The following is a 21,626-nucleotide window of genomic DNA, read 5'->3' on the forward strand; positions in this document are numbered from 1 at the left end:
TTTTTGAATGTCCTTTAGCAAGCTGCACCCCAACCACAGAATTATTTTACCCAATAAGCTAATATCTCAATCCTGCCTGGATTGGACAAACACCTACCTTTAAGCATTTTAATTGGGCTAAGGGAAAACCTTAGAAGTTCAAACTTAGCATTTTTAATCTAGGAACACCCACATTGCTCCAAGTTTCAGGGATCCAGTTGAGGATTTGAGGTGAAGTTAAAGAATTTGGAGGTAGTCCTAAAACATGATGCTGTCACCACTATGCTTGACAGCTGACACAGTATTCTTCTTTTCAAAGCTGCACCTTGACTCCTACAAACACATTTCTTGTCACTGTGTCTGTCACTTTCTCTAAACTTTTCTCCTAAGCCATTTCAGCTGCTGAGAATTTCAGTCTAGCTTATATGTGTCACTTTTAGAGCTAGTAGCTCCTTTCTTATTCCTCTATGTATATATTCTATGTTTATCTTTGACCCTCTGTGAAATACAGAGCATCCACAACATATACAAACCTATTCACCCAATTCATGGTTTTAACAGATGATTTGTCTGTTGTATAATCATTCAACCTTGGATAAAGGGAACCTTCAAATGCATCATTAAAAGTCCCAATTGAATGATATTCTACACGTTGAGGGGATGTAAATTTCTGACCAGTATGATGGTGAATTGCAGTTTATGCATATATATATTTCCTAATAAGCTAAATGGGTAAATAGATCCAATTTTTAGTTATATGTACATAAAATGTTGATGTTAAATTAAATAAGATGGACATGGCTTCTTATGACTACTTTAGAGTTCTTTTTGCACCTAATCAGAGGAAGCTCAACTTGTGATTTAAGCGGGTCAATGTAACATGAACCTAGAAGGACGCAGGATTATTCATGTGATCAGTTGTTTTTTTTGTTTTCATTGGTTACCAATAGATGAGGATTAAAGACTAATTTGGCTGAAGAATCAAAATTTAATGTGACAAATGAGACCTGAGTGTTTGTTCCTTTTATTTGTCAACTAAAGCCCACAAGGAGGAAAATCCTGACCTAACTTGTGGTTGGGTTTTAACTGACCACCAGAGAAGAAACGTCGCCTTCTAAAAAGGATTCAAAGCACTGTTGAGAGAAGGTCAGGTATCAAGGTTTCAATCCAAATAACGAAATGTGGTTACATCCTTTTCTGATTGGTAATTATTCATTGGTGCATGACCAACTTTCCATTAATGACAACATTCTCAACCTAGAACAGAAATTAACTCTCAAATACAACTCTAATTTGCGGTTAGTGTTTTTTTTTTTAAGCATAGCAGTGGAGTCGATTAAGTAGCTAATTATGATTGTATACGTAATGAGAGTTAATTTCTTTAGATCATCTGCCCAATCTTTGAAAGATGAAGCTCCAGCTATGGTTATATTGTTTAAAGTGTAAAGGTTTGCCACAGATTCTCTATTGGCTTTAGGTCTAGTCTTTAACTTGGCCATTTTAACACATGAATATACTTTGCTCTAAACCATTCCATTGTAACTCTGGCTGTGTGTTTATGGTGGTTGTCATGTTGGAAGGTGAACCTCTGCCTTGGTCTCCAACAGGGTTTCCTGCAAGATATTCCTGTATTTACCTCCACTCATCTCTCCTTAAACTCTGACAAGATTCTGTGTAGCAGCTGAAGAAAAGCATCCCCACAGCATGATACTGCCACCACCATGGTTCACCTTAGCTACTCAGGTGCACTAATTGGGTGACTACTGAAGCCAGTTGGTTGCATGGATTATTTTAACAACAGAGTAAAGGGGATTGAATACAAAAATGCATTTTGTTCTGGGTAGTCTAAAGTTTTTCCTAACCATCGATTTTTTTCCCTTTTGCCATAATGCTTTATCATGTTATTTCGGAGTATTTCTATGATGAAGTTTGCTGGTCTACTACTGGGAAGCAGATTTTGTTTGCTTTGCTTCCAGCCTTTGTTTGTTCTCTCGTGTGGATTGGGTGTGGGAGCATCTGCTTGTACGGACCATCTGCCTTGGGAATCGAGCCAGAACATAATAAGGGAAGAAGTAGTCCAAAGTAGAGAGGGTGGACGCTGAGACAAGAAAGGGAGAGGTGGAGTTGATTAAATATTCACACAGGCTGGCTGACTAGGTTGTAGAATGTACTGATCTGGAGGAGACATCATGGTGATTTTTGTTGTGTAGCCATAAATGCTCTGGGGTGTTTGAACATTAGTTTATGCCACGGATCCACTCTATATGATGTCTTTGTATAGAGTGCCAAACAGTTGGCGCCAACTGTGTGGGAATGCTTAGTCACAGCTTGACGTGTTTCTTTTCTTGTGCCAAGGTCACACTATGGATGGACTATATTCCCTTGGAAAAAAAACCCCAAACTTTTACACATTTATTTTTATCCTGTCAAGATTTTGGTGGATGTGTCAGATAGATTAAATATTCACTTTCTATTACTTTCCTGAATGTTAGATTAGAAATGAGGCTCACCTTTACGGTCGGAATGAAGACTTTCACTGAAAGTCCTCTATTGAGCTTAGTAGAAGATACCTCCTAACTAAAAGGCCTTGGCTAAAAACAGGTCCAATTTTATCTTTTCAGTGAAAACCAACTCCTATACAGCAGAGATTGCCTCCACTAATTTTATTTTTCACCAGACAAATGGTTTGAGGTGAAGGAGTGGGTTAGATTTTGGTAGTGAAGGTGCTGGAGCTTCTTCTTTATGTTACTATCAAAGTAAAACTTTGCAAAGGTGTATTGGTTTCCCTGCATAGAACGGTATCATGGCAGTTTGCAAATAACTTGGTACATTACTGCCACCTTGTGCTCCTGTGGTTCCACGTATGTTGCTGTAGGGTACCCATGATAAACTAGGCAGCTGCTTACAACATATGTTATTTTTAAAAACTGTTCAAATTAGAACATTTACAATTGAATATATAAAAAAAAGCAATACCCATCCCTTTCCTTCTTAAGATATTAACATTAGTTTTTAATTCTTACATGATTAGTCATCTAACAGCAAGCTGTTTTTAATTTTTTTTATTTCTCTTACTATCCTCTTCAGTGCACATGTTGTCAAGGCAAACTTGGGTTCTCATCCAGCCTCGTTTGTCACAGTTTAAGATGTTTTAAGCTTTTTGATTATTGCTCTGACTTCAAATATGTGCAAGTTTAGGCAAGTGTCTATTTTCTTGTAGCTACTTTCTGAGTTACAAAGATGAACACATTTCTGCTTCACTTGAAAGGCACGTTTTCTTGTCTTTTACAGGTCCTTCTCAAAATATTAGCATATTGTGATAAAGTTCATTATTTTCCATAATGTCATGATGAAAATTTAACATTCATATATTTTAGATTCATTGCACACTAACTGAAATATTTCAGGTCTTTTATTGTCGTAATATGGATGATTTTGGCATACAGCTCATGAAAACCCAAAATTCCTATCTCACAAAATTAGCATATTTCATCCGACCAATAAAAGAAAAGTGTTTTTAATACAAAAAACGTCAACCTTCAAATAATCATGTACAGTTATGCACTCAATACTTGGTCGGGAATCCTTTTGCAGAAATGACTGCTTCAATGCGGCGTGGCATGGAGGCAATCAGCCTGTGGCACTGCTGAGGTCTTATGGAGGCCCAGGATGCTTCGATAGCGGCCTTTAGCTCATCCAGAGTGTTGGGTCTTGAGTCTCTCAACGTTCTCTTCACAATATCCCACAGATTCTCTATGGGGTTCAGGTCAGGAGAGTTGGCAGGCCAATTGAGCACAGTGATACCATGGTCAGTAAACCATTTACCAGTGGTTTTGGCACTGTGAGCAGGTGCCAGGTCGTGCTGAAAAATGAAATCTTCATCTCCATAAAGCTTTTCACAACACCAGCAGCTGACACGGCACCCCAGACCATCACTGACTGTGGGTACTTGACACTGGACTTCTGGCATTTTGGCATTTCCTTCTCCCCAGTCTTCCTCCAGACTCTGGCACCTTGATTTCCAAATGACATGCAGAATTTGCTTTCATCCGTAAAAAGTACTTTGGACCACTGAGCAACAGTCCAGTGCTGCTTCTCTGTAGCCCAGGTCAGGCGCTTCTGCCGCTGTTTCTGGTTCAAAAGTGGCTTGACCTGGGGAATGCGGCACCTGTAGCCCATTTCCTGCACACGCCTGTGCACGGTGGCTCTGGATGTTTCTACTCCAGACTCAGTCCACTGCTTCCACAGGTCCCCCAAGGTCTGGAATCGGCCCTTCTCCACAATCTTCCTCAGGGTCCGGTCACCTCTTCTCGTTGTGCAGCGTTTTCTGCCACACTTTTTCCTTCCTACAGACTTCCCACTGAGGTGCCTTGATACAGCACTCTGGGAACAGCCTATTCGTTCAGAAATGTCTTTCTGTGTCTTACCCTCTTGCTTGAGGGTGTCAATAGTGGCCTTCTGGACAGCAGTCAGGTCGGCAGTCTTACCCATGATTGGGGTTTTGAGTGATGAACCAGGCTGGGAGTTTTAAAGGCCTCAGGAATCTTTTGCAGGTGTTTAGAGTTAACTCGTTGATTCAGATGATTAGGTTCATAGCTCGTTTAGAGACCCTTTTAATGATATGCTAATTTTGTGAGATAGGAATTTTGGGTTTTCATGAGCTGTATGCCAAAATCATCCATATTAAGACAATAAAAGACCTGAAATATTTCAGTTAGTGTGCAATGAATCTAAAATATATGAATGTTAAATTTTCATCATGACATTATGGAAAATAATGAACTTTATCACAATATGCTAATATTTTGTGAAGGACCTGTATAACTTCAAGTGTGGAAAAGAAAAATGGTGATCTGTGTTAGAGAAGGAGCTTTTGCAAAACTTAGAAGGTTTTTCACACACATGCAGAGTGCAGATCATCATGGAGGGTGCAGTATTTATTCTATATGGTCATTCATGGCTCATATTTGTATTCTGTCCAAAGCAGCCTCCTTTTTAAATAGTAAAGAGAAAACATTTTAATTTGGGGGAGTAAACAATTAGATTATTTGGATTAATCGACTATTGAAATAATCTTTAACTAATTTAATAATTGTTAACTGGATTATACAGACTGTACAAAAAATGTATACATAAATATATAAATTTTGCATTTAAGATGAAAAACCTTCTTTGTGTGTAAATATGCTCTATCCTGAACTCCTCCAGTGGCATAGCTTTAGCTTCACCTGATTCAGATTTTGCTCTTTAATTATTTATGAAAAAATAGTCGACAGATTAATCGGTTAGTACAATAATCGTTAGTTGCAGCCCTAGAAAAAATTGGTTTTCAGCAATTCTGTCATTTATTATTGAGGTTAGATGGTGTTCTGTTAAAATCCTACTTTTAGCCAGAACTGGCAAATGTTATTGATTTTGTTTGAAGATAATTTCTTGTTGCGTATAATTTCTGATCCTCAAGATATCGCCAAGATTATTCAGACAGACTCTATAACAGGGTTCCTACATACTCTTGTAAAGTGCATAATTTTCTTTTATTGGTTTCCAGTTCCGGGAAAGTATGAAAAAATATATCTATATATCCGCACTCTCTTACATATTACATCTTTTAAAAAGAAAACATTTAGATAATTACTGGGTAGATAGTCTGTCCATATGAAGCCTAGATTTAGACATTTTAACCATCAGGATCTGTGTTTTTGATATGCTGAGAACCTACAAGTAGATGCATGAATGGTGTTTTACAAATGGCTTGGAGACATGCCTAAGGTGATGAATTTGATTTAATGTAGGTTTATTTGGGCTTTTTATGCTATCTGGAGCACATTTGTAGCATGTATGTATTTTTACACATTTAAAAGGAACTCACCAGTTAGCTGAAAACGGGGGAAGAGTAATCTGGAACTGTATAAACACTGGAAAAGGGAAACTCTGTGACAGGATAATGAAGGTGTAACCTGCTGTTCTTTACATAACAGAAATCGCCTTGGATTTAACTTTTTGAGAAGAAAATCTAAAAACAAGTAAAAACCACATTTACCTACAGTATACTTTAAAACTCGTTGATGAATTGGTGTCACTGCTGACCATCATGTAGGACATATATGGAGGCATGAGCGGCCAACTGGAGGGTCCATCTGTCCCCCTTCTTGTCCCAGTAGGTATGTGGCTCATAAGCCCTTTTCTGGAAACTGGTTCCTCCCAAAGTCCATGTCCTACAGGTTGGCTGCCAGTGCTTAATATAGACTCCCAACAACACAATACTAAACATATTTTTGAATCCATCTGGAGATTTTGACATGTAGAACACGCAAACGTGCAGTCAGAATGAGTCCATCCTCATAATTAGGGTTAGTCTAAAAATAACTCAAAAGAAGAGCAACAATATGCGTCAAATGATGAGGCTCAAATACAGTTTTTTTTACACTATTCGTGGCAGATTACGTCTTACATTCTGTGGAAAAAACACACATCTCATAAAAAACAAAGTAAAGACTTAGCTGCTCTATGATTTTATCTATGCAGTATGCAAGGCTGCCACCATGTGGTTGACTCTGGGAATTCAACATACTGTGGAGACCACTTCCTAAAAATCCCTTTTTATTTTTATCACTCGTGAATTCTCTCACCTGCTTCTTCATTTGATGTTTTTTACCTTCAGAATAATAAAATGTCATTGACTGACACAAGGGACCTGTCAAAACATGCAGTCCAAGTTTAGGACAAAATGCAAAAATAATCAGGTCAGCTAATAATTAGTTTCATTTGCCATGATCAATCAAACTGAGATTAATTATTCAAAGCTGGTTTATTTGAAGTTCTTTAATTATTTTCAGTGTTTTAAAATACAATAAAAACACTTTTTAACAGTGAATGTTTTCACACAGTGTGACTTTGCCTTGTTAATCACTATTCATGTCAGGAAGGTTGGAATGATTTCTATTCTAATGTCTTATATCTGTTCAAGCTTTGAAAAACAGATATTGGAAATAGGTCAGAAAATTCTGATCTTTGAATCTCTAGAAGATGTAGTTCCAGATAAAGAGCCCTTTATCGTCGCTGGGAAGGGGAATGTCTACGTTTCCCCCTTGTTACCCCCCGTGACCCAACCTTGGATTAGCAGAAAGCCATAGATGGATTGTAAAATGCAGATAGAGTAGATGCGCTCGATTCAGAATATAAGGCAGAACATACGAACAGAAAGTATTTTACTTTGTATCCTGACTGTACTCATTGTTTCCCATTTTGTTTGCGTTTTTTTCGTTTTAAAAATACGTTTGACATTAACTTTTAACATTGCTTCTTTGAGCGGTTGTTAGAGCAAATTGAGCAAGTTTGTAACTTTAGTGTTAAAATTTGCAATAGAGGCTTGTCTAATGATATTTTAGGTTCTCCAAACTATTTTAAATATTAGGTAACTATCCTGATAGGCCTGCATTAGCTATGCAGTGAGGAACGACTCACCCCTTTTGTTTAATGACCTGAAAATTAAAGGGTGTCTCCAGAGAAAATGAAAGTGACCTTACAACATAAACCTCTAGATTAGATGGGTCCTTTTGTCTGCTTGACTACCACACTGACACGCATCCTTACACAGAAAGGGTCCCTGAATCCCTTTGGGCGCTTGTATAGTCTGTGTACACGCTGACCGATAAAGAGCCACTGTTATCTTCAGATAGCAGGCGCTGCAGCTCAATAATTTATGGAGGCATTCCAACACTTTTACTAAGAAATTTGGACATCACTCACCCAGAGAGGGCAGGGCAGACTAAAAGGATTGTGCGCTTCTCTGGAGGTGTGTTTTTATTTGCACGTGTTGTTATTTCACTTCACTTTTTGAGCTTTTCTGTAAAACTGTGGGAACAATCCCCAACTTGTCTTTTATTTCCTTTTAAAATAGGTTGCTACTTTGGCCATAAAGACAAAGTCAAAGAATTCTTGGTATAATATTGCAAAGTATTTATTTCTGGTTGCACAACAAAAAAACTGCTAAACCCCCTTTCCTGATTTGTTTTCCCCAAAATACTGGATTTTAATTGAAAAAAATTTGAACTGAGTTGTGATCGTCATTAAGCCAATATTTGTCGATATTTGCATAAAGTCAAGAATTTGTTTGTATTAATGGCAATAATTAGAATCACAATGAACCACTACATAAATATAACGACAATGAGTATATTTACCAACTTGTATTAATGGCAATAATTAGAATCACAATGAACCACTACATAAATATAACGACAATGAGTATATTTACCAACTGAAGCCCCCTTTTCTGAACGACTGTTTGTTTATCCCCCAGGCTGTCGACATTTTAATGCATTCTGCTAATTTTAGCCACCACTTCATAGGACAAGGCCACGGTCAGTGTGTGAGAAATCAGGAAGATGCAGGTGTGTGTTTGCTGAACCGCCTTTCTCAAACTGCTAGCTGACCCAGTAACTCTGATATCACATAGGCTCTGCCCGTCGCCACACTGGATCCGGGAAGGAACATAGAAGCAGATTGGAGCAGAGGATAACGAGCGCTCTGGTTTATGACTCCCAACTGTGCCGGGTTGTTACTCAGTTCTGCAGTGGCTGTTTAACTTGTCTTTTAAACTTTTTATAAAGTTGATGAAAGGCACTGTAAGGTTCGCAAATCCTAAAGGTAATATTTTTTCCAATCTGTTCTGTCAGCTGTTGTCAATACGCACAGTAGGGAGCAAGAGTTTTCAACCAACCAACCTGTTTATGCTTTGCTTCTAAGGAGCAATGCTTGATTGCACTTTTGATGCTTTCTGAAGGTCATTCAGATGTTTTCTTTGGCCTTTGTATTTGACCATAACAGCATATATGATGACATCTCCTTGAAAATAACATGGAAAGTGAACATGTACAAGTGGCTGGTAGAGTATTATTGATACCACTTACTCAAAACTTTTATTAGAAATGATTTTTTTTGAAACACTTTTGTGCAATAGTTGCCTTGGATGGATAAATAAATAAATGGCAACAAAAAATATATCTGGTGTGACTACGAACTGACATTTCATGCTGATATATTCACACACATGCACACGTTTCACTCTCTGACAAGACTTTTACAGAATGCTTTTTTATCATGAAGGCCTTCATATTGCTCTGACAAACACAAAGAACCAACCAACCATGGGATTTATTGAGCCTCATCAACTTGTTTTAGATTTGGATGTAATCTTAAATTCGTCATAACTTTTTTTATTAGTGCAATAATCTTTATATATGTTCTAAACTTTGGTTTCTTTTGCTTAAACAGACTTGTTAGTTTGTTTGGTTTTTATTTTATTGTTTTGTTTCTTATATCATTCAAATATGATACTCTTAAAGCAGTTGCCTGGAACAATTTTAACTATGCTCTGACAAGGAAGATATAAAAAAAAAAGGCAAATATCGGTGTAAGTTAACGGCTGCCTCTTATATTGGCCTACCGCTATTATAGCAGTACAAATGTTTTTGGACTTCTGAATTGGCTAGGAACTGTTAAACAACCTTAAAGTAAAATTGGCAGAAATGGAGACTTGGTTTTTCAAAGTAATAGCATTGGCTAATGTCACCCACAGGTGCACTGGTATAAGCTAAGAAAAATACATCTATATTTATATTCAACCTAATTTGCCTTCTTATTTTAACTTTCTCACCAAATAATAAACTTTGTGGGGATTTACCTTAGCCAAAATATGAGTTTTATTTTCCAAAACCCAAACATTGTGCTTTATTAATCCATTAGATACATGAGTATTCAGATAATGAGTAAAAGTAGTTAACTGTGTTCAGTAATTTTCTTAGTGGTTATTAAAGAAGATAATAGAGGTAAGCATGTTTAATTCAGCTATTATTGTTGGGCTTCAAACCTCTCTGCTATTTATGGCCTCTGTAATGAGCCTGTACTTCATCCTGGAAGGCTCTCTAGAAATTCACTGCTCGGTTTAAATGAATCATATCTTTAATGTGTGTTTTTCATCCTTTTACATTACGCTACATTTATTCATGTTCTCCAAAGTCGCCAATAGAAACTGAAGTTTAGAATCATGCCATTGGATCCCTTTTAACAAGTTAAAGGTTAAAACTAGGAAATATGAGACTCATGGTGTGGTGCTACTTCAGATTACTTGTTTCTTCTTCTTACATTTCTCCTCTCAATTCATCAGGTGAGCTGCAGTTTCAATCAGCATAGAAAATGTGCTAGATTGTTTTTTTGTTTTTTTTCCCCAGTATGCGCAGAGATAGCTGGAGCTTAGATATTGAGCAGAAATATTTCCATTCCACATGATCTGCCTGAATTGATTTTAAGATAAATCTTATAAGTGGATGTCTGTATTAGAGAGGTAATGGAAAAGTGTAGAGAAGGTCCACAACTTCACTTATGTCTCTTACGCAAACCACATAGCACCTTAAGGGCTGTAGTTAGCTGCTAATGTATGTGGATTATATTTCAGTAATTTTTATCGGGTTTCTTAAGCAGGACACATAATCAGATCTGAGATGATGACTTGGGATTAATGTTCCACCCCACTTACATATTTGTAGTCCATTTTAGTCTGCAATAAATGTGTGCTATGGTATGCCTGAATGGATGTGCTGTATTGCATTCTTGGTCAGCATGTAATCCTTGAAGCGTTCCAGTCTGGGTTTAAAATTCACCAGAGCGCTGAGGTGGTTCTGTTGAGTTTTTAATGGTATCATTTTGGCAGCAGACTCTGGAGATTGTTTACCACTTGTCTTATTGAGTTTAACAGGTGTCATTAGATGTAGATCTTGAGATTTTAACTTGATGGGCATCGCTAGTTCAGTTCTCCGGTAGTTTAGGTCCTTATGGTTGGATAGAAGTTTTTGTATTGGCACCATTTATTTTATATCCACCAAGGCTGACTTTCCCTGGTTTGTACTTTAAGGATCCATTCTTGGTCCAGTTCTTTTTTTTTTTTTTGATCATACCTGCAGCCCTTTAGTGCTATTTTTTGCTGCATAAAATTCCTTTAATTTTTATGTGGTTGTGTGCCGACTTTGTTTTGTCCTCAAGCACATGGTAACTGCTGTGTCTTGCGTCTTCTTAACTTCCTTGTTGACATCGGGAGATGTAGAGCACTGGATCTTCTGATGGCACATAAAAGGACTGAAGTCATCTTATTTAGGGCCTGTTGAAACAACAAAATTTTCAGGTGAAAATTAAAAAGTTTAATTGTGTTTCTACTGTTCGTTTACACACAAACGACGCGCATTTTCTCTGAAAATGGAACAATTCGAGAACAGGTTCCAGAGTGTAATTGTCTCGCTCTCTGATGATGTGTAGACTGGGAAAATTTGAATCTCTTATGGGGAAGCCCTTGCTTATGCACAGTATGACTGAAATCAGTAGAAAATAATGCTTAATATAACTCCTGCCGACCAGTTTAAAACCAACAAATGAAGATATCAACAATCAAAATGGTGGATTGCAGATTAGTTACTTGGGCTGTTGACTCTTTTGAATCTTTAGTACTATAGAGTACCACTAGGAATCGAACAAGCTGATGTTATCTGGTTGATGAGTCAGGCTATCCACCAGTCTTGAGACTCCAGATGGGCACCGTAGATGCCACTCTTAGCTTGCTAACTTTAGTATTAAAACAGCGTTGCTTTAATAAGAGTAGTAATAAAAGTAGATTTGTTTTTGCAGCACTAGTGGTCTTTACTTAGTCTTTTTTTTTTAAGTAGGCAGAAAAAAATGGGGTAAAGAGAGGGAGAAGACATGCAGCACAGGTCGACGTGGCTGGGACTCGTACCAGGCGACAACCGCGTTGAGAGCTAAAGCCTCTCTATACATGGGCTTAGTTAGGCTCTACTGCTGTGCCTGCGCTGTAACCTGCCTCAAGTTTGTTTTAACTGACACTTTTTTTTTTGTAAAGTGAAACAATCTCTTCTTTTTAATGATTTTGAACGAGTGATTCACGCTTTCATTAGCTCTGGATTACTGTAACTCTCTGTATGTTGCTGTTAGCCAAGCCGGCCTCTCATCACTGCAATTGGTTCAGAACGCCAAAACTATTCTTTTAGCATAAACAAAAATAGAATGAACATTCAGGGGTTGGACAATGAAACTGAAACACCTGTCATTTTAGTGTGGGAGGTTTCATGGCTGAATTGGACCAGCCTGGTAGCCAGTCTTCATTGATTGCACATTGCACCAGTAAGAGCAGAGTGTGAAGGTTCAATTAGCAGGGTAAGAGCACAGTTTTGCTCAAAATATTGAAATGCACACAACATTATGGGTGACATACCAGAGTTCAAAAGAGGACAAATTGTTGGTGCACGTCTTGCTGGCGCATCTGTGACCAAGACAGCAAGTCTTTGTGATGTATCAAGAGCCACGGTATCCAGGGTAATGTCAGCATACCACCAAGAAGGACAAACCACATCCAACAGGATTAACTGTGGACGCAAGAGGAAGCTGTCTGAAAGGGATGTTCGGGTGCTAACCCGGATTGTATCCCAAAAACATAAAACCACGGCTGCCCAAATCACGGCAGAATTAAATGTGCACCTCAACTCTCCTGTTTCCACCAGAACTGTCCGTCAGGAGCTCCACAGGGTCAATATACACGGCCGGGCTGCTATAGCCAAACCTTTGGTCACTCATGCCAATGCCAAACGTTGGTTTCAATGGTGCAAGGAGCACAAATCTTGGGCTGTGGACAATGTGAAACATGTATTGTTCTCTGATGAGTCCACCTTTACTGTTTTCCCCACATCCGGGAGAGTTACGGTGTGGAGAAGCCTCAAAGAAGCGTACCACCCAGACTGTTGCATGCCCAAAGTGAAGCATGGGGGTAGATCAGTGATGGTTTGGGCTGCCATATCATGGCATTCCCTTGGCCCAATACTTGTGCTAGATAGGCGCGTCACTGCTAATGACTACCGAACCATTCTTGAGGACCATGTGCATCCAATGGTTCAAACATTGTATCCTGAAGGTGGTGTCATGTATCAGGATGACAATGCACCAATACACAAAGCAAGACTGGTGAAAGATTGGTATCACATAGTGACCTGGCCACTATCCTGCAAGAAGAATGGCTTAAAATCCCTTTGACCACTGTGCAGGACTTGTATATGTCATTCCCAAGATGAATTGATGCTGTATTGGCCACAAAAGGAGGCCCTACACCATACTAATAAATTATTGTGGTCTAAAACCAGGTGTTTCAGTTTCATTGTCCAACCCCTGTATCTCCCCAGTGTTTGTTTCCCTTCAGTGGATCCTTATTCATTTTAAAATTGATTTTAAAGTTTTATTGATTACCTGTAAGGTGCCAATATACATAATATATACAATATAATAATCAATATACGGCTCTTTGAGTAAGGCTGGTACACAGAGGTGATTGGACCTTTTCAGTTGTAGCTCCTAAACTGTGGAATCAACTCCTACTTCATATCAGACAGGCTCTAACTTTTAGTGTTTTTACATCTCTGCTAAAACACATTTGCGCTCACTGGCTTTTAATACAGCATAAGAGTTGACTTATGGTTTTATTTTGTCTTGTCATGTTTTAATTGTTTTTAACCTTGAACTATGATTGTAACTTGTTGTTTTGTGTGTAGCACTTTGGCCAGCAGCAGCTGTCTTTTTAAATGTGCTATATACAGATCCTTCTCAAAATATTAGCATATTGTGATAAAGTTCATTATTTTCTATAATGTCATGATGAAAATTTAACATTCATATATTTTAGATTCATTGCACACTAACTGAAATATTTCAGGTCTTTTATTGTCTTAATACGGATGATTTTGGCATACAGCTCATGAAAACCCAAAATTCCTATATCACAAAATTAGCATATCATTAAAAGGGTCTCTAAACGAGCTATGAACCTAATCATCTGAATCAACGAGTTAACTCTAAACACCTGCAAAAGATTCCTGAGGCCTTTAAAACTCCCAGCCTGGTTCATCACTCAAAACCCCAATCATGGGTAAGACTGCCGACCTGACTGCTGTCCAGAAGGCCACTATTGACACCCTCAAGCAAGAGGGTAAGACACAGAAAGACATTTCTGAACGAATAGGCTGTTCCCAGAGTGCTGTATCAAGGCACCTCAGTGGGAAGTCTGTGGGACGGAAAAAGTGTGGCAGAAAACGCTGCACAACGAGAAGAGGTGACCGGACCCTGAGGAAGATTGTGGAAAAGAGCCGATTCCAGACCTTTGGGGACCTGCGGAAGCAATGGACTGAGTCTGGAGTAGAAACATCCAGAGCCACCGTGCACAGGCGTGTGCAGGAAATGGGCTACAGGTGCCGCATTCCCCAGGTCAAGCCACTTTTGAACCAGAAACAGCGGCAGAAGCGCCTGACCTGGGCTACAGAGAAGCAGCACTGGACTGTTGCTCAGTGGTCCAAAGTACTTTTTTCGGATGAAAGCAAATTCTGCATGTCATTCAGAAATCAAGGTGTCAGAGTCTGGAGGAAGACTGGGGAGAAGGAAATGCCAAAATGCCAGAAGTCCAGTGTCAAGTACCCACAGTCAGTGATGGTCTGGGGTGCCGTGTCAGCTGCTGGTGTTGGTCCACTGTGTTTTATCAAGGGCAGGGTCAATGCAGCTAGCTATCAGGAGATTTTGGAGCACTTCATGCTTCCATCTGCTGAAAAGCTTTATGGAGATGAAGATTTCATTTTTCAGCACAACCTGGCACCTGCTCACAGTGCCAAAACCACTGGTAAATGGTTTACTGACCATGGTATCACTGTGCTCATTTGGCCTGCCAACTCTCCTGACCTGAACCCCATAGAGAATCTGTGGGATATTGTGAAGAATTTTCATGACATTATGGAAAATAATGAACTTTATCACAATATGCTAATATTTTGAGAAGGACCTGTACATACATTTAATTAAAATTTGTGCTGATCATTCCTGATGCCATGGACCTCCATGCCCCTCCTATACCTCAATATGGTGCCACCTCGATAATAAACAACCTACCTACTACATACGTTGTGTGCACATTTTCAGTGTCCTTTTGTGGTAAAAGGGGTTTTATGCTAACATAAATATTCTTCTTTAATTTAACTTTTTTCTGCATGTTATAAGGCATTTGTTGATCTATTTAAATAATACAAATTAACACAATTTTATGACAGAGGGAGTTCAGCATCTAGACTTTTGTGTTTTCAAGGTTCCTCTCAAGAGGGATGAATATCACCCCTGATGCCATCCTCTAACTTGAAGCCACAATGTCCTTTGGAAACTCTCTCTTTCTCTCCCATTCATTGACCCTCTGCTTCCCTGTGCAGCCCTTACTCTCATCTTTCTCCTCCTACCATCTGCTTTACACTCTGTTGATCAGCTCAATAAAGGACAAAATACGCGTGTGAAACCTGAGAATCACTTGCAGACCTAACGAGGAAAAAGGACACTCTCTGTTTTACCTCAAGGTAAGGCAATGTCTGAAGGAACAGTTAATAGTTGCTGGATCTAAATTTCTTTGCATCAAATGATACTCATCTCTGATCTGAGGGACCCGAGCGAAAAGCTCTGCAGTTTAGAGCAGCAGAGTGATCAGTGATGTTTGCCTTTAACTTCTGTTGCTGTAATGGGACCTTCGGGTTAATTCATTCATGGCTCATCTGAGGCTGGGTATCATTTCATCATGTTTTACTTGGCATTGTTTTCATGCTCGCTGTTTTTGTTTTCTTTTTACTTTACTTCTAATAATCAAGCAAGTTTGGTGCTGACACTTGAGACGCTGATATTGCGAAGCAGATGGTAAGAAGAGAGTTTTGCCTGCATGATTTAGTTCCTCAAACCCAACGTGAAAACTGTTAAATAATAATTTACCTTCTTGAAGCTTCAGCTCAGGACACATTAGGTAAGGAATTCTCTTCTCAGAAAGGGCACACTGAAATGCTTTGCATATTATTTGCTTGTGCAAAAGGTTGATGCATCCTAAATTAGCATGTTTCCTACTAGAGGCACATCTTTTGGGGAAAACTAAGAATGTTTCTGTTTTCATAATAGAGTAAATTATTTACAAATCCCAAGCTGGTTTTAAAGAACAAGTGTAGAATAATTATGTCCAGGTTTGACATGTTCATATATTGTGGATTTATGCTTGTCTAATTCTAAAGTGGAACTAATGTCAAAAAAGACACCGGTTATGCTCCTTTTTCTTGTTTTTTCACAGACCATTTTAAAGTATGTCTGTTCAGTATAGGGTTATCCGCTTCAGCTTTGCATACATATTTAAGGTTTTTAACCAAACATCCATTAAATGCTCTCTGGACTCATTAGAAGTGTGAAGCAGCCCTTTGGTTTATAGCCAATAGCAACCTCTGAACCAACAATTAGCCAGGTATTCTAACATTGCACAGAAATTACTCACGTTTAAAGTTTAAAGAAAATGGTTGACATGCTCTTTTTGTGTTTTCATAGCTAGAACAAAGCTTTCATGGATCACAAAAATTGTTTTAAAGAATCTTTTCAGAGTATAAATTAGAATAGAAATATCCTTTTTATTGAGAAATTCAGGTGTAATGGCAGCAAAGTGAAAGGCAAATGGATGCATTTAGATTCATGCTTCATGCTTGGGGTGGGAGATATCGCCAAAGAACGAAGTTATTTTTGCTAGAGCTCTTCTGTCTACCGCCACCTTCACTGGGTCAAGGGGGATCCTAGGACAGAGCTAGCCTTCCTGATGAACTTATCTAACCGCTTCATCTTAGCTGTAGAGACCCTGCTGCTCATGCATACTATACTTTTAATGATGATTGATGCCACCACAGAGTCAAAAAAGTTCTTCAGAAGTGCCCCCTGCACTCCAAAAGATCTCAGCCTCCAAAGCTCTGCTCTGACCCTGTCCAGTTTATTTTTGAGGTGAACACCCGGGTACTTATAAGAGTCCACTGTCTCAATGTTAGCTCCCTGGATATTCATCAAGGTCAGTGTGGTAGGTCTGTGCCTGTGGAAATCCACCACTAGCTCCTTGGTTTTCTCCGCGTTGATCATGTGATAGTTCCACTGGCAAACAAAGTCCTATGTCCACTGTCTGTAGTCCAAGTCGTCCTCACCTGTGATCAAGCCAATTATGGCAGAGTCATCAGAGAAGATGGTAGCGAGGGAAGATGATGAAGTCTGCAGTGTAGAGGGTGATCAGAAATGGTACCAGCACAGTTCCATGTAGGGCCCCTGTACTGCAGACCAGCTTTTCAGAGACATAGCCCCTTGTCTTCACATACTGTGGGCAACCAGTGAGGTAGTCCAATGTCCTCTGGGACAGGTGGTGGTCCACTCATGACAGCTCCAGCTTGTCCCCCAAAAGTCCAGGACTTTTTGAGGTTTTTACCGAATTTATCTCATTATGACCCCTTTTAATTTCTGAAACATTGTAATGCTGCGTTTTTGTATTTTCGGTTTTTAACTAGAGACGGTCCTGACTTAAAAAAAACCCAAACATTAATGACCCTTTAGAATTTATAACTTCAACATCATTAGTGGCTAAATGTTAGTCAGATTTGTATTTTTAGTATGGTTACAAAGCTTTCCTATGTGTTCCTATGCCAAAAAAACTTTGAAAACGCTCCTTTTTGTTTTCCACAAAAATGTAAACAGAATCTTTGGTTAGTGTAGAATTAGCCAGTTCCTGTTTGATCATAAGTATTTAAAATTCTGGACAAGATCATACAAATGCAGTCCAGACTGATTAAAAAAAAAAAAAAAAAGGCTAAATAGCCCTTTAGTTGGGCATTAACAGAAAGCTCCAAAATTGATAATAACTTTGACATTGTTGGTGGCTCATGGTTAGCCAACAGCAAAAATGCTACAAGACTTATAAACTGTTTGTGCCTTGTCTGCCACTTCTGCCACAGTTTCTTTTTAAATACCCGATATGCTGCTAAAAACTTGGTGGAAACTTCCTCAGAGTTTATATAACAGTGTTGTCAGCCATCCTTATGATAAGTCTTCATTGGTGCACTCTGTCAACACAACAGGGCACCTCAAGAACTACTTTCTTCTTTATTTTAAAAATAAGAGTCTTACCGAAAGATACTACATTGTATTAAGCTGAAGGCTCTCTGCTTTATATATAGTGCTCATAATAACAAGTTGTGCTTATTTCACCAGAGGAAGTCACATGACAGCATCTAGCCAGAGCTTTGCATGACAGACTTCACTTTGACAAAACATATCTGGCTGTTTAAATAATTTACAATCTTAAGATATTAGATCTTGTAACACCCCTGGTTTCATGGTTTAATACTTTAACTTGTGACTGTTTTCTGCACACGACCTTGATTGGAGCTGTTTGCATTTTGACTTATTATTAGCAGTTGTAAATGGATAAACTTTTGAATAAGGTTTCTGATGATGACTTCTATTTTCCATACTCAGTAAATCCCCTTCACAGATGTGGAGCTATTTTATATACATCTGTATATTTTTATTTCTTTTCACTGATACATTAGTGAGCTGTGAGGCATGTGTTCGCCAGCCAAGGAAACCCAGTGGAGGGAGGACCTGCAGCACATGCGTAAAAACCACGGCTTCTCCAAGAAAGTCCTACTTAACTGTTGGCTGGTGCGCCGCATCGTCACCTGGGCCTCTCCAAACCCAAAAGGTACAAGAGCATCTTTAAAGATAAATTTAAACATTGTTAGAAATAGAGTGAAGTTATTAATTTAATAATGTACAATTTCATCCTGAATTTAAACAAAACAGAATTGCAAAGATCCAAAAACTTAAACAAAATTAATGTGCAGTCTACACAATTTGAAGTGCTGTAAGCTCCTAAATGATTAGCCATTATCTGGGCTTAAGGAACCACCAATGAAATATAACCAGAACTGATGGCGCCATGAACAAATCCAGTAAATGTCTTTGCTTTGAAAGTCGATCAGTATTGATTCCTTCTCAGGATCTATTAGCTCAACAGACATCTGCTTTTTCCACAAAGACGGGTTATTATGAAGGAACCTGCAGTGCAGGAATTAAGCATTTCCCTTTTTAAGAAATGGTCTGCCCTGCTGTGGTGTTTACACTTAAAAAATATTTTGTGATTTATCTGTATTTCAACTAAATTGTGTTTCTTAATTTACTGATGTAATAATTGTAGATAAATTGATATTTAAGTGTATAATTACAATTTTTTTTAATCCCAGGGTTAAATCCTTAAATATTCATTTCTTTTGCCAAGTGATATGCAGATTAATTTCCATCCTAAAAATAGCGATATTTCTACCTACTTTAGCTGGCTGCTAGTGTAGTCAGAAGAAAATACAAACAGTTGGAGATGCCACTTTTTTGGATTTGTTGTGTATTTCAGCTGCATTTCTAACATACTATAAAACCTGGCGACAGATGTTCTCTCATGCTGGTGTGCCTTGTCAGTTGTTATGGTGAACGATTTGGGTTTGAATATAATTTAGCTTTCCAATAGACTGATGAATATCATTGTAGGGATTCCAAAATTTTTAATTTTAATTTTATTTTTTTCCATGCAGAGGAAGAAAAAACGAAAAAGGTTTTGTCCTGAATAACTGATTATTTTCAGTTGGTGCTGATTAGATTTATGTCAACAGGGCCGGTGCAGTATTTAGATCACATAATCATTTTTTTTTCGTGGTTTGCCTCATGTTGCTGTGTATGAACTCCATTTCTGTGCGTGTAGTTGAGCAGTTGTCATTTGAATCTATACTTCCATTCATATTAGGCTGTCAACAGCACCTGGAGCTGCAGCAGGGCCCAGGTGTTTCTGTGGGCTACCTTGGTATTACATTTTCTTTTCTTTCTTATTGGAAATGAATCCTGGCATCCTAAAGCTCGCTGCTTTTCTTTGACTGTGTTATGCTGTTGTAGTTGTAGGCAGCTGACAAAACATGCAGTGGTTTGTTACAGTTCCTTGCAAAGGTATTCATACCTTTTGAAATTGATCACAATTTATCACAGGAAAATGGTACATAGTTGTTAATATTCTCTGCGCATAATAATTTGAAATCTGGGGTGTGTGTTTGTATTCAGCCACTATTACAGAAAAATGCTGTAACTGCAGTGAACTACGAGTTTACAAAGTATTTACTTAAGGAGGCTGGATATTTTTATTTTCAACTTCACGGTGTTTAGAATGTAGACTGTTTTTTGTTGGTCTATTAAGTACACCAAAGTTTATAATTGTAATGTGTAGATTTAGGGGGTACTTTGTTTCCAAAGGTCACTTTTTTACTTGAATTTGTCTATGTAATAGGGATGTATTTGAGTTGCACCTCAACATGTTCCCGCTTGTTTGCACAACATATGGGTCTCTTGTCTCTTCTCATTAGGTGGTGTCTTATATTAATGATATTATCCTTCATGTGTCGCTCAAAATAACCTCTCAGCATGTAAATGATTATGCTATAAACCTGCCAGGTGGCAGTAGTACCCTCTGTATGTTCAGTCTCCAGAACATGACCACGCTCAGTAGAGTGTCCAGGATTAAGCAAACGTCATGTTGCTTTCTTGTGCTTGGAGAGATTTACTAAATCACTGCTGTCTCTTTTTCACAGGACAACATAAGAACTATGATTGATTGGGTTGGAACCCAAGTGTTTTAATTTGCAATCATCATTTAAATTTGCATTGAATCAGTATTGCTGTGAAGAATTATCAGATAAAATGCAATTCATTGCGAATTTAATGAGTTACTGGGGAACACAACAAATATGCAATATGTTTTAGTCCAGATAATTTCAATGAACTTATTGTTATGGCTATAAAATATTAATGACGACAGGGCATAAATCACTTTGCATTCTGATTGAATTCACAGAATGGTTGCTTTAAAAGACAGTGGTGGCAGAAATCATTTTTTTCCTCAACTATGATTACAATATTGAAAATCAGATTCACAGGCCCGGATATTCCTGTTATTGAGATCACAACTCAATGAAACATTTATCAACTCATCAAGAACTTCAGGTACAGATATCCAAGGAAAAACAATATGGCACCTAACAAAGTTCAGCAGGTGCCATGGCAATCTCCAAAAGTGGATCCCACTAAGGGATCAGGTTACCACCAGTGCAGAGCCTGCTCAGGAGTGGCAGCAGGCATGTGTAAAAGGTTTCTGGGACAGAAACATTTGCTTGCTGGCCTGGTGTCAAGAATGGCAACAAAGAAGCTAGTTCTTTGCAAGATAAAGATCATGGATTGATTGATATTCTGCATGACCTGCAGAGAATTACCATGTTTGGGGATCATCATATTTGTTTGTTTTTTAATGATGGAATGGAGTGTCACAAGGTAAGCAATGACAACTAAGTGGTTCAGTGGTCAAAACTTTAAAATCCTAAGGCCTAGAATCTGACCACATGTTGAACGCATCAAGAAACTGTACTTTTTCCCAAGAAAAGCAGTTAGACGATAAAACCAAAAACTATGGAAAAGTTTCCCATGGCAAACTGTAGAAGTTCTAAAACGGAAAATGAAAATACTCTAAATATTCATATTTTATAGAAACCTTTCTCAATAAAAGCCAGTGAAATGTTAATTATTAAACATAGTATACCATAGAAACATCTGGAAAAAAGATGAAACGACCAAACATCTGGAATCCTGTAAGTCTGAAACTTTCATTGAAGTCAGTGGAAGAAATGCATTTATGTTCATAATTTCAT

At 38.3% G+C, this 21,626-nt stretch overlaps 1 protein-coding gene across 3 annotated transcripts in view; it reads left to right on the plus strand.

The window, feature by feature from the left end:
- kcnip4a (potassium voltage-gated channel interacting protein 4a) overlaps window positions 1-21,626 on the plus strand; it is a 205,081-nt gene that overhangs the window by 3,960 nt on the left and 179,495 nt on the right. Inside the window, exons 1-2 of one of the 3 annotated variants that reach the window (XM_047385320.1) lie at window positions 15,303-15,413; window positions 18,441-18,592. The exons of 1 other annotated variant lie outside the window; for it this stretch is intronic. In XM_047385320.1, the coding sequence (XP_047241276.1) occupies window positions 18,454-18,592 (139 nt within the window). In that variant the 5' untranslated portion in view covers window positions 15,303-15,413; window positions 18,441-18,453. Of the gene's footprint in view, window positions 1-15,302; window positions 15,414-18,440; window positions 18,593-21,626 lie in introns of those variants that run through there. One more of the 3 variants, XM_047385319.1, reaches the window with a different exon arrangement.

The sequence above is a fragment of the Girardinichthys multiradiatus genome, chromosome 14, assembly GCF_021462225.1.
Source record: "Girardinichthys multiradiatus isolate DD_20200921_A chromosome 14, DD_fGirMul_XY1, whole genome shotgun sequence".
Lineage (NCBI taxonomy): Eukaryota > Metazoa > Chordata > Actinopteri > Cyprinodontiformes > Goodeidae > Girardinichthys > Girardinichthys multiradiatus.